This window comes from Protopterus annectens, chromosome 4.part0, assembly GCF_019279795.1.
Source record: "Protopterus annectens isolate FY-2018-M chromosome 4.part0, PAN1.0, whole genome shotgun sequence".
Classification (NCBI taxonomy): domain Eukaryota; kingdom Metazoa; phylum Chordata; order Ceratodontiformes; family Protopteridae; genus Protopterus; species Protopterus annectens.
Window position 1 is genome coordinate 922,880,719 of NC_056733.1, and position 14,814 is coordinate 922,895,532.

The 14,814-nt window shown below is 38.6% G+C and overlaps 1 protein-coding gene across 1 annotated transcript in view; it reads left to right on the forward strand.

Annotated features, from left to right (window-relative positions):
* The window catches only part of LOC122800150 (galaxin-like), a 35,605-nt gene that overhangs the window by 13,566 nt on the left and 7,225 nt on the right, over positions 1-14,814 (forward strand). The window contains exon 2 of the mRNA XM_044069665.1: positions 5,173-5,388. Coding sequence (XP_043925600.1) covers positions 5,173-5,388 — 216 coding nt within the window. The remainder of the gene's footprint in view (positions 1-5,172; positions 5,389-14,814) is intronic.

Here is a 14,814-nt window from a genome sequence, read left to right on the forward strand (position 1 = left end):
CGTAGGCACTAAACGGCCTATAATTGCAAAGTACCTTGCAAAGGTAAGGGAAAACAGCTCTTGTACTTTACAAAAGAAGCACCTGAACAGGCATGTCCAAGGGTCAGCTTCCAGTGATTTCTCCTGTCCACCTGGTGAATCTGGGCATACTGGGGCAATGTGACAACTGCCTCATATACACAGATAACCCTCTCCTCCTACCACCCAAAACTACAACCTGCGAGAGATGCACTTACATAGCCAAACTGGAAGCAAAGCTCTCTCCAGCCAAGACTGTACTAGACAGTCAAGAGGAGATGGTTAACACTTGCACTACACCTCAAGCAACACATAGCCCTTCAAATCCCACACCATCAACACCCACTCATAGCAACACTAAACCCACATATGCAGAGGCCCTTAACATTAACGTGCCTAAGCAACAAGGACCTCAGAAGCTGAAACACAAACAAACACCAGTCACAACCAAAGTGACACATAGCTCACAACACCAGTGTTCCACCCAACAATAGCCTCTAAGGCAAGACAATGTAGCCAACACTTTAGTCATAGGTGACTCTATAGTCAGCCACACTGATGTCCCACTCACCAGGCTGAACAAGGAGAAAATTACAGTCAGCTGCCTTTCAGGTGCCAGGATCCACCACATAATGCATGCACTCAAGTCACTCCACAACAAGTACAAATACGACTCTGTCATTGTCCATGTTGGAGTGAATGACATGAGACGTACCTCCCTGGACTACATGAAAAGAGACATGGAAGAGCTCTCAGATCATGTGGCTCAAGCAAGTATGACCCTAGCCCTGAGTAGCATCCTGCCTTCGCCCAGAATGATACCATAGTATAAGGACAAAATGATTGACTTCAACAACTGGCTAAGCTTCTGGTGTCATTCAAAGGGGATCCAGTATCTGTCTGCCTGGGAAGACATGATCAACAAACCACAATGCTTTGCCAGAGATGGTCTGCACCTGTCACCCCTGGGATTCAGGTTACTGGCTAAGGCTCTTGCCACCCCATAGTTCCTTTTTTAGGCAAGGTTCAAAGGACAAAACCACCACCATAACAGATACAAGCAATGCAAAATCTGAAGGTAATGCTACTAATTGCTAGAAGTCTATACCTCAAAATGCACTCTCTCAAGGCACTCCTAAAAATGGAGAACATTGATATCTGTGCAGTAACTGAGACCTGGTTCAAGGCTCCAGAGAGCACCCCTGCAATACCAGGCAACAACTCTTACCACACTTTTCGGCCACCAAACCAACACCAAAACACTAAAGGTGGAAGAGTATCCATATTCAGTAAGAATATTCACACCTCCAGGCTAGTTGCCCAACACAATGTATCTGAAATTCTCCAGGTGCAATTAACCCTAGGTAAGACTGCAATCCAAATTGTAGCTTGCTACAGATCCCCCACCACACCCCAAGATTCTCACTACACCTTTCTAAACATACTGGAAAATATTAAGATACAACCAAACACCTTAATACTGGGTGATTTCAACTACCCTGCCATTAACTGGGAAAACTACTCGGGTACCAATGCCTTTTCCCAATGGTTCTTGGAATTCATAAATTCCAACACCCTGGATCAACTAATCCATTGTCCCACCAGGGGCTCCAATATCCTAGACCTGGTCATTACTAACATGGTAGATAGATGCTCCACACCAGTGGTCACCCCCTCATTGGTCAGGTCTGACCATAAGCAAATCACCCTTGACATCCACATCCCACCCCCACCCCCCAGTAAGGAAACCTCTGTAAAAAACTTCTCCAAAGCCAACTTCATGCTACTCAAGTCAGAAGTGATAAACTTCATGACACCCATGCAGACGGGATCTGAAAGTTTGAATGCTGAATCTTACACTAAGGCACTGTACGAGCACATCCACTCATGCATGAATCGTGCCATCCCAAATAGAACCAAGATGCTCTCCTCCAAAAAAAGGAAGCCAATCTGGTGGTCACCTGCCTTAACAAACTATACAACAGAAGGAAGAAAATGTTGCAGAAAAGAGGAAAATCCCAGGATGCAAAAAACTCCCTTACCAGCCTCAGTAAGAAGCTGAGATCCCTCATAAATCCTCAAAAGCTAGTTATGAAAATAAAATTGCCAAAGATTCCAAAGACAACCACAAGGCATTCTATAGTTATATCAAGAATCTAAATGTCAATGCTCAGATCTGCTCTGAGCTACAACAGAATGGCATTAAATATACTGATCTCAAGGATATTGCAAATATCCTGGCAAATCGATTTAGTGCCAACTTCACCCCCTTCTCACCCCTGAAGGGCCCATCTCAATACCAAAAGATTGCCAAATTCTGATAATCACGGCCACACAGGTAGAAACCGCACTCTCCAAAGCTAAGAATACAGCATCCATGGGACCAGATGACATCCCAGGCTGCGTACTACATGAACTACAAAATGAAATGGCACCTCACCTAAGTGTCATGTTTAATCATAGCCTCACCTCAGGCTTCATGCCCACTGAGTGGTGCACAGCTACAGTTATCCCACTCCACAAGGGGGGATCCACCTTGGATCCTGGGAACTACTGTCCCATCAGTCTGACGAGCCTGATCTGCAAGGGCATGGAACGCATTATCATGGAACTTATAAACAAAGACTTTGTTCACCTTCAAACACTGGACCTCACCCAGTTTGGGTTCATGAAGGGTCGATCTTGTCTCCTGAACCTGATTAATGTCTTTTAATCAGTCTCCAGAGCTGTGGACAAGGGTAAGGTGGTCCACACAGCCTATCTGGACCTTGCCAAGGCCTTCGACACCATCCCCCACTCTAGAATCATAGATAAACTTACTAAGCTGGGCATAAATCCCTATGTCACTTGATGGGTTGCCAGCTGGCTTACTGACAGAACCCAGGCTGTAAAAGTAGCCAACTCCAAATCCAGCTCTAGATAAGTGACAAGTGGAGTACCTCAGTGTTCAATCCTGGGACCAGCCTTGTTTGGCATCTACTTCTCTGAAGTAAATATCTAAATACGATTGTAAATTCTTTGTTATAAGACCAGTTGCTCCTACTACTATTGGAACTGTCTGGGTATCTTTCTTCCACATGGCTCTTGTTTCTGCCTGCAGATCGAGGTATTTTATGAATTTGTGTCTGTCTGTATGCAAGACACTATAGTCACTAGGTGTGGTGATTTCAAAGATCAATGCTACTTTTGTTTTCTTTTCTTGGACCACTATATCCAGTTTTATATCGTCTATCTTTTGCACTGTTGGTATTGGGTGATCCCATGTGATGTAAACTTCATCATTTTCTATGATTCTCTGTGGCTCATGTTTCCAGGGTTTTTCAGCCACTTCGATACCATACTGTTTGCACAATCTCCATTGTAACAATCTCGCCACATTATTATGCCTTTCAGTATATAGTCCCTCTGCCATTAGAGAGTCGCAACCAGCTATAAGATGTGTGACTGTTTCCAATTCAGTTCCACAAAACCTGCCTATGTCTGTTTCTCCCACATGTTCAATGTACTTAGTAAACCAGCGTGTATGTAGCCCACTGTCTTGGGCAGCCAATATTAACCTTTCATTTCTTGATGTAAATTCATCTCTCCTTAACCATTCCTGCATTCGTTCTTGATCAACATGAGGCTCTTCCAGAAGCTTTCTATACTTGCAACTATATTTATGTTTTTTCCACATTTCTTGCCTTCTCATCTGGTCATTCACTTTATATTCTTTCTTTTGTTTTTTAGCACATTCAGTTGCTGCCTGGTTTTTATCCACTTCTGGTTTGATTTCCAATCCTACTTGACGTTGATATGCTTCTGCTAAATTAAGCAGAGATGTTATCTTAGATTTATTCTCCTCATGTTTCAAAACTTTCACCACATTTGGATCTCGTGAGGTCTGTAGATATGTGTGGAGTCCCACGATTGCAGATCTATACATGTAATCAATTTCAAGGAGGCCCATTCCTCCTTCAAAATGGGGAATATATAATCTTGGTATACACTGATTTTTATAAATCATTTGGTGAGCATGAAGCATCCTTCTTGTTTTAATATCCAATCTATCCAGCACTTTTTGGGGCAAGTCAATCACTCCAAAACTATAAGTTAGGACAGGAAGAGCAAATTGATTTATAGCTTGGATCTTGTTCCTAGGTGTCAATGCTGTTTTCAGGATTAATTTAAGTCTTCTAAAGTACTCCTTACTAAGCTTTATTTGCATTTGTTCATGTTTTATTGCTGATCCTTCATCAATTCCCAAGTATTTATACACCCCCTCTTGCTCAAGTTCTTTTATATCACATTCTTGTCCCAAACTGATGTTTTCCTGGTGCTTCAGTTTCCCTAATCTCATAAGTGTGAGTGTTGATATGTCCCATCACAGCAAAGCTGACATTACAATAAGTTAAAGTACTATGTGCACTGACTTACACTTGTGATATGCACTGACTCACACCTGTGATACGCACTACAATGATGGCTGTTGACTGAGGTGACAAAGCTTCCTTCTATCCTTCTATGATGTGCAAACATTGTTTCTGCAGTCATACAAAGGTATCTGTGGATGGCTGACAGAGTACCCGTGCATTCTGATGAGGGCTGCAGGTGCCACAAAGGGCTTTTAGAAATGGCTACTTGGGAACTTTGGCTACTGCTGTACATGTCAATCATCAAAATGTGTAGTGTTGGGATGAGGTAAGCAGAACTGGAACATGAGAAAACGTTTCCTGGGTCAGAAGGTCATTAAAGGCCATATTTTTCAGACAGTAAGTATTAAGTAGCAATGGGTTTTTGACATTCACACAAATGGTCACATTGCTATTCATACTGCGGTAGTGCTCATTCTGACCCCACTGGAGCACATGGCTCTGCTTGCCCTGCTGTGGCAGTACTCTTGGGTCCAAACTGTACTGTATGTGAATTTAAATGTTAACAATGTCACAGAGGGCAATAATATCTAATCTCAGTTTAGGAAATCTGATGTTAGTACACAACAATGCTAAACAGATACAAAAAAATCTGCATGCTAATATAATATTGCACTACTTCAACAAGTAAAGCTAATTATTTCAGTAATATTAGATTTCAGTTCAAACTTGAAAAATGTTTTTTGTTTTTTTTTACATAAAGTGGTAATGTGCAGAAACGTTGTCTGTTCTCTTTCCTTAGATGTAAACAAGACTACAACTTGTACCTGTCGTAGAAACTTTCTTCCTACAAAGATATCAAATTACGCTTGTTGTGGAAGTAAACTATTTAACAAAAACACACATGTGTGCTGTGAAGACCTGTCAGTCCACCAGAACACCAATGGTCACAAGTGCTGCTGTACCAATTCAGAGGACTGCAGTGTCTTTGACCCTACCTATTTTCAGTGCAAATCTGGTAAGGAATATATATTTTGGGATGCACGTGTTATTGCAGCCATATTAAAATGGACAAATAATGTTTTGTTTTAATACATATCAAGTCCATTACTTTAATTTCATCATCTCTTTTCTCTGATGAGACTGCTATAAACTGTATATATGCACTTAATCAACATTATTAACCCCTTTCTTCCAAACAATAATAAATGGCACAGAGTCTATAGGCAGCGAAATATAATAGATGTGTGAGTTGTCACCATGCTGGTTGCACTTCAGAGGGCTCTCCACAGTGGTGGAATGCATGGACTGCATTCTTCATACTCCATCTGTCATGGCTCTTCTTTAAATCTTAACTCCCACACACATGACATGAATGTCTTCTTTAAATCTTAACTCCAACGCACATGACATGAATGTCTTCTTTAAATCTTAAAATCTCATACACAAGACACAAATATCCCCTTTAAATCTTAAGTTCTCATATACAGGACATGAATGGCCTTTAAATATTAACCTTCCATTAAAAGAAAATGAATGTCCCCTTTAAATCATAATCTCCCATACACAGGAACACGGATGTCCCCTTTAAATATTAATCTCCCATACATAGGAACATGGATGTCCCCTTTAAATCTTAATCTTCCATACATAGGAACACGTGCATTTCCTTTGGCCAGTACACAGCATACTTGTACCACCCCTGTTTCTTGTGTTCCTAGTTCTGGACAGAGATTTGAAGGAGATTTCACCTAAAATAAAACATACTAACCTGACAAGGTTACAAAACTATAAACTTGAAGTTTATATAAAGGAGACCTCCTGCTACAGAGTCATAATGTAACTGCCCCAAAGGACATGGATGTTGAGAGCAATTCATCCAATGCAGTGGCTCTTCTGAAAGATCAACAAACATTGTGACTACTTACATATTTACTATGCCTTAAATGTGAATGTCTTCTGCCAGTGGGGTGAACATTTGAGTAGAAGCCCTAACAGTATCATAACATTACCTAATCACAAAGGGATAGAAGGAGCCTAAACGATAAAATGTCCTCTATGTCAGTGATATCAAAGGAAACTGTATGTCTTCATAGTCCAAACCATAACAATTAATATAGATATGATCGATTAAACAAATGGCTGCAGCATAAGTATCCAATGTGGACACACTCGTGAAACATGTACTACAGACTGCCAGTCCCATAGTGGAATGTCACATCACATATTGGTGTCCACAGTCATTGTAGGCTTCAAGAATATGATACAGATGGCAGTCATTTTCGCAAGGAATATTTGCCAATTACAAAGACCTTCCTAAAAGGAATGCTGAAAAAGCAGTCTGCTTTCCAGTACTAATTGATCTCAAAGGTGTACATCCATAGCAGACAATGTACATACTGGATAAAGTAAATATATTCCTCCCATTTTCAGCCTCTGAGAAAAAGAAAAAAAAATGTTCAAGGGAGCATATTTATAGGAGATGAATAGTTTGAACGAGTGGCATCAAAAGCTGCATTTGTGAGGAAGTAGGGATTCATTCATCACCTTTACTAAAAAGTTAAGTTCAGCTTTGTACATATAAGAACCTATAAGTCACAAAAAAAGGAAGAGTGCTTAACATGACACAAACCTCAGATAAACTGAACATCTTATATAAAGAGTGAGTGTGACAAAATGTCAGTTGTGAATTTTGAGTAAACAGCGAATGAAAACTCTTTACTAGAGGCCAGAGATAAATCAGCATCTTCAAGAATTGCCTAACCATTCTGTAGCTGGCAAAGTCTTATCCATCACCAGGTCATGGCACACCAGTATGACCAACATGTCACCTTTTGGGGCAGCTCACCCATATATGACACTGTAGCAGGAAGTCTTTATGTAAACTTAAAATTTTCAGTTTTGCAACCCTGTCAAATTAGTATGTTTTATTTCAGATATACCCTCCTGTTCAAATCTGTGTCAGGAACTAGAGATGCAAGAAACACGGATACATGGATGCCATGCACTTATCCTGATGTTAAGGTTTGAATCAAAAATGCATCTTAAGCTAGGCAAGCTCAAAAATGTAAAGAGGATATTTTTGGTCCAAGTGGAGAACCTTTTTTAGATGGCCTTGTGGATGGCTCAAGAAGTTTTTCTATCAGGTTCTAAGACCTCCAAGATCTCATTGACAATATCGGATGGATGTGCAGGAGGTACTACTGCAGTCAGGATTTCAGGTAGAGGCAGCTGTCCTATTTGAGGTCAGAGACCTCCACAGCTCAAATTTAAATAATCTCTGAGAGAGCAAAGCTTGAGGGCATGGAACCAGGCACTTCTGAGTTACCAGTGTTGGATGAAAATGAACCATAATACTTCAATATAACATGTAATCATCAGGTGACTAATGAGGAAAAAATATATAAAATAATGTTTTAAAAGGAATTCCACTTTATTTTACAAACTTGCTTTAGAAGAAGTCTCCTCCAGTCACTCCCAACAACATGTGCTTAATGTTGTAAAAAGTGTAACAGTCTTGTTTATCGGAAGTGAAAATAAATTAGTTCAAAGAGTAGATTGTTTGTGCACATGAGATATTTGCACAGAAAAATACACGGTATCCAGTGTTCATAGTAATGACTGAGGTTCTGAAGGAATCAGCAAACCCCATGACATCAAGAATAAGCAAAGATGGCACAACTGACTATGGCTCAGATATGATGATTTTTGTGTCCTGCCCATGGATTTAATTTTATTAAAACTGCAGAAGAGTACAACCAAACTGGTGCCCTATATAGATTACACAGTGAAGGTGTTAATGATGTTGAGATTGGTCTTTCCAATGCAACAGTGAGGTGATGAGGAAGTAATTTACAGCATTTATTATTGAAATGGCCATGGCAGGACATAAGATAATCAAGGTGGAAGATAATGCCAGGAGAAGGAACTCATGAGTTCTAGGAGTTTAAGAAATCATAGAAGGCTGAGGTTTGTGGAACACATGACGGAAAAACGTGTGACTTGGACTGGTTTCTCAGCCAAACATATTCATGCTGTCAAAGCATCCTGGCTTTCTTTGTCAGTATAAGATGTGGTGAGGCAACCTTGAACAGCTGTGATTCAGTATGAGAATTGGATATTCAAATAAGTATTATCTTGGCTTTACAGGCCAAAAAAAATGTCTACAGTAGAAAACAGATGTGAACATGATTTTTCTGGATATGCAGTTAACAGCAAGCTTGATTTTCTAATGCCATAAATGTATGTCACCTAAAGAACTTAAGGAATAAGTTGTAGATAGTTAAATCCCTGACTACAACCCAGATGGCTTGTGTTTAACTACAGGCTCAGGTGCTTGTTGGAGATGGCACGGGGGAGGGGCAGGAGGAATGATGATGATTCTTAAGATTGGTCACTTCTCTTTATATGAGGCTGGGAGAGGCGTGTGGTTACAAGTATATTCTCTGTTATAGAATCCCCAGTGGAAACTAGGGATCACATGAAGATGTCTCTATACAAGTGGTGCAGGGACAACTGATCATGTTACGTGGAGGTGTGGTGTGTATCACAAAGGCCTACTGCACTCCAAGCCAGAACTAGAGCATGTGCAGGTTTCAAGGATTAATATGAAAAGCCTGAACCTCCCCTAATGGCTGCCTTAATGATAGATTCTCTTAGCTCTTACCATGGTGATGGAGAGCAAATGGGCCCATTGACCAAGATAGGGTTTGATGGTTGGCTATATTTTTTTCCCTAACAGATTTGCTTGTTTTTCAATTGAATTGTACATGTTATAGGTCACATTAAAGGTGGGAAACATTTTGAAATGATTTATTGTGGTCTCATTTTTTTATATCAGAAAAACCTGGCATTTTAGCAGGGGTGTGTGCACTTTTTATATCCACTGTATTTGTTATTTAGAACTGTTAAATGGTGCACATGGTCCCCCAATAAAAAACAACTCTTACACTTATCTAAAATATGAAGCATTATTTATTAATGCTAACACAGTTAACTTGGCAGCTGATAGAGCTCCTTATATTTGAAATGATGAGGATTGTTGAAATTCTGGCTGGGTGGCTCAGTTATGACTACTGTACACACATTAGATTTCTGCCTAGTTGGCGTGATGATTGTATTATTTATAAGAGAGTGTATGACAGTTGAAATATAATGGCAAGTTCTGTTTCAGTGAGAATGGGATCTGTGTTTAGTAAAACTGATTGTGGTGTGATTATCTTTTACCTGGTTATGGCAGAAAGAATGAAACAGATATGTATAAATAGTTAAGTCATTTACAATTAAAATTTATTGAAATGAATGGAACTATTTATGGTGAACTACGGCCTGTTTATGGAACTGGTTAGACATGTAGTGTATATCTTTCCCAGAGCTGCTACACAGAAATGTATGGCCACTGGGGTGGCTCATATATTTATGGGCTATATATCTGTGTTGGTGAGAAAGCACATCATGAATCAATTGTTTTGAGTAATTTATGGGCAATATAATGAAGGTAGCGTTCAGATGACTTATTCTTTATCATGACAACAACGTAATATAGGGAGTAAAGAACCTAGTAAGCCTGCATGGGATGTTTTTCATAAATCTTGGTAAATCGTATGTATGAAGAGATATTGATAGAAGCATTGGGGTCACCTTATTAAATACTTTGGTGGTTTACTTAATGCGAGTAATTGCATTTCTTAAAACAAGTTTAAAATATGTTTTGTGGTAAGATACAGAAATGAAATACCAGATTGTTTTTTGTTTTCTAACTTTTGTTTTTCAGGATGAGAGGAGCCTGAGGAGATGTGATGGGGATTCAGTTATCACGAGATAACAGTACAGACAAAATGTTTCCGTTTAACGGATAATGTATGTGCATAAATTATATGGTAATAACTGAAGCCAGCTGGACTTTATCCTTCTCCTTGAATGACAGGTCTGTGCAGATTGCAATCTGAGAGATGTCTTTTAAGATGCTGTAGTTAATAATTAATAAGATATCTGTAAAATGTAAAACTATGGAAGATCAAAATACAATGGGGTGATACATTTACTAATGTGTAGCTGTGAGAACAAGACCATTAAGGACTTTCTTTTTCAAGCTGTTATTTTTAGGGTAGAGTATGTGCTGTAAAATATTGCTGGGAAACTATCAATAAGTAGTTAAATGTGTACCATTTGTTAGAAATTTGTTAAAAATTGTTATATTTTACTGAGTTTTTAAAGTTAAAGTAATGTTTAGATTTTAATGAGAGTATATCAATAAAAATGTTTGTTTTTGTTTCTGTTGATGAATGCGTGACTGAATGCAAGCACATATCCTACCAAATTACAAAAAATGTGAATAAATGATGTTTATATAAAAACACCTGTCTGGGGTCTGTGGTAATCTTGAGCCTTTGGACCAAGATGACAGATTAACTGTAGAACTCAGCTGTCTAGGAGAATATTATAGTTTTATTTTTGAGGCTGAAATGTAAGGGGTAGTGAAGCATCACTAGTAAATGAGTTAAAGTGCTCCAGGCTCTATCACAATGTTTATAACGGATGCTACAATAATGAAATCTGAGGAGAGACGACTTAGTATTAGCAATGTTTCACTGAACTGTAGCTAACATAGCTTCCCTGAAAGACATAGGTACATTATGTAAAGCATACCAAGACATAAAGGAATTAAAAATGGAAACAGCTGCAATGAATATGCTGTGAAACACTATGAGGCATGTCTAAACAGATATCGTAAAGAAATTTTAAAGGGTCTGTTGGGCTATATTCAGTGGAGAACAGAAGCTAAACATACTTTTTCAAGATAATATGTGCATTACAAACCTTGAATAAGACATTGAGGGCAAATATACCATTGTTTTCATGGAGAAGATGTTTACTAATTTTCAGATTAGCCTCATGGAGTATATGCAAATGTTGACTGGAGAGAAATTCAAGAGATAACAGATCTAGATAACTGTTACATTAAAAATGTGGCCCCAGAGTTAATGTGTGGATCCTTCAGAAAGCAATTGAAAATTAAGGGCCTTAGTTTTCCAAAGCCAAAACCACAAGTGTATGGAGGGTTTCACTTTTTATGTCAAAAGAATAAAATAGCTAGTTGGAGAAGCCCTATAGAATATGGAGACTGCTGGAAGCCCAAGTTCAATAAATATATCCTGTAACTCTGCAAGTCTTCTGGCAGTGAAAGAGGTGATCATTCCAGGAAGTAGCAGATGCCCTGAAAGAGTTGCCATGAAGGCATGAAGGTGCTGGTAGAAACCCAATCATACACTGCATACGAAAGTCAGAAAGTTGTGGGGTTCAGCTGCAGTCATTTTATATTTTCGGAAAACAGAGGGTATGGAGCTTCTTTGGTTGCACTGTGGGTAATGAAAAGAGGACAGATAGTCATGCTTCACTTCAAAACAGGTCCTCCCTAAAGATCTTGAAGGAAAGAAGAAAAGTATAAGCAGACTTGGATACTCAAGAGGATGATGACTCAAATCAAAACTGACATATACGTAGTGAGGAAGGCAAGAGTTTCAGGGAGGAAGCAGTGCATGGAAAGGGTGCACAGAAGGAGCTATTGCCTGCTTTTTTTTTGAAGGCTTGATTGAGGAGAATTGCTACATACTGTAAGAGAAAAGCAGATACTGGTGGTGGAGAGATAGCTTACCTGATCATCTGCAGTAACTGTATTCTCCATGCTTTTGTCACTGCTGTCTTCCTAAGAGTTTTTGCTGATAATGCAAGGATCCTGAGATTCTGCTGGGTTGTTAAAGATTCTTTAGTGATTTTATGGTCCCTGGGGCAGATATTCTGAAAGATCGTCTGAAGGTGAAGTCATCTGAAGATACTCCAAAGTCAAGAGAGAGCTTTTTCATATTCAAGTAAGAATTCAAAGGCAGAAGGATGCAGAGATGTCTTTTAAACTAAAAGTACTGTGTAGTTTTTTTAATTCTTTTTGGGAGGACATTTATAGTTGGCTATCATAAGCAAAGTAGAGGTACTACATGGAGATTTGTTTCCAAATCATCTTCTAAAGGATCAACATAGTTGGCAATGGCAGTAGGAGTTTAATGTAGGATTGGTCTGTCCATCCTTAATAGTGGGGTATTTATTCCGTAGAATGCCATTAAGCTCCAGATATCATTAGTCAAATGAAGTGATGGATTAGCTTGTATGTGAAACTTCTATGTTAAAGGAGCAATGATCAACCATGTCTGCTGGGCTAAGCTTATAGGTGAGTAAGACGGAACTGTTTTAATGCCTTGACATGTTTTTGCAAACTTTTGCATATGTATTTTAAAGCAATGGTCAAACGTGTACTTAAGTGTATATTTTTAGAGAGATTGTTTAGCATGATTAAGTATGAGTAAAAGCAGTGAATGCTCTTTTAAGTAATAATATTTTCGTTATGTATTAGCACTGTATGTTTACTCATTATGTGAATCATTAGATGACAAGTTCTATAACTTAGTCTGTGTAAAATACCCTGGCAACAGACAGTGTTAGTAGAATAGCAGTCTTCAGTGGGAGGAATATAAATTACTTTTGTGAACTGATGTTAGCTGTGTGCAAGCTGCAATGTACATTTTGTCTGGGATGCCTGAGGCAATGTAGTACCCTCAGCCAAAGGAGCTAGTGTGCTGTGGAGGCACAGATCACTGTGATCTAATGGGGGCTGGGGGGGGGGGTTACAGGAATGCAAGGTTAGTTATGTTCTTCCACTGTTCAAAGCCGATAAGACATGAAGGTTATGCATAGAATTTTAAGGAAGGAATTGACCAGAAACTTGCTGTATTCATTGGCCTTGATGACATCAGTGAATGGGAGACTGCAGCAAGCTTTTTCAGGCAGGATAAAAGTTTTTTTAAAGTGAAACCACCACAGCACAGTAAGGTGCAATTCTAGTGGAGAGAAACAGTCAATTTAAAATATTTTAAATGATGTATTGTTGTTTATTCATAGCAGGGACTGCAAATAGGGAGAAAACGGACAGAGAAGTTGAGCATTTAAGAAGAGAATCCATTGTTGTCCTTTAAATCTTCTTCACAGTCCATCATGATAGTTTACTTTATACTAGTGAAAGACAATAGACAACTTCATGATGCTAAATGTATACAACTCAATGTAATCTGCTACTTGGTAATGAATAAATGTAGTGCAACAAACTATACTATGCCTCCTGTTAGTTACTTATATGGGTAGCACTGACAGGAAAGGAGCAGAGGTGTAAGACTGGCATGATATACTTTGGGAAGAGGGAGGGACTGAATTTGTTAACTGGGGTGAGTTGAGTATGGTAAGTGGCAATTACTAAGCTAGCTGCCCCGTGTGGGTCATTTTAAGCCTATTCAGTTTCCCTCAACAGTGAGAATTAAACCTTGTATCTTGTGTCCTTGAGGTAAACAACTTAATCATTATGCTACCTTGCAACTCCTATAGGTTTTACGATATGAAATACAAGCCCTTTAGGTTGATTCAGATTGAAAGGGTATTTTGATAGTGTTACGTATGGAAATTTAAGTTACATTTTTACGAAGTATGGCTAATTACACTGTAATAGCAGAATACTTAACATGACTGTATATCTGAATGAGGAACTAGTAAATACAGTATGATAAAAACTGGATATATTAGCTTGAAGCAACACAGGAGACCAGAAGAATAAGTACAGTGTTAAGTTGTTCTATGGCAACTGGACAAGCTCTGATTGCTTGAAGCAGATTAAGGCTATGCAGGAAGGTGGAAAGAAAGCACCAATCACATTGTTGGCTATGCAGAAAGGTGGAAAGAGAGCACCAATCACATTCTTGGTAATCAGGAAGAGGTAAAATATTGGTACAGAGCATTTAATCCAAGCTGGGCTAGAATACCTAGATTCATGTATAATTTAGGATGGAGAGGGGAAGTGACTTTTTATACTCGTTTATGTATAAAGTGCACAGTAATATAGAAACAAATATAAGAATTGCAATCATGAAGACTAAACAAAAAAAAGGTGGCACATTTACGAGATTTATGAATAATGAAGTGCTAATTTTATTATATAATATGAAAGGAAGCTCAAAATAAAGAGGAAAGAATGTATCCAGCTTGTGTAGGAAATAGTGTGGAAAAAATGAATTAACCAAAGGGTAATTAGTATGCGGTTGCCATAATTATTATTCTCAAATGTTGTGAAGTGTAAAGGCCTAGTAAATATATTATTTACTAGGCCTTTACACTTCACTCTCACAAGAGGAAGAGAAGCAGTGTAGAAGAAATATGAATTATTCCACAATGATCAGATTTTATGATAAAGGTTTAAAGAATGTATCTAGTTGAGTGTAAATTATCAGATTTTATGATAAGGGTTTAAAGAATGTATCTAGTTCAATGTTTTGTAAATGACTGATATTTAAAGTGTGCATATGTAACCATAAGTATATAAAATGGTCACTGTTATCTACAAGGCAATAAG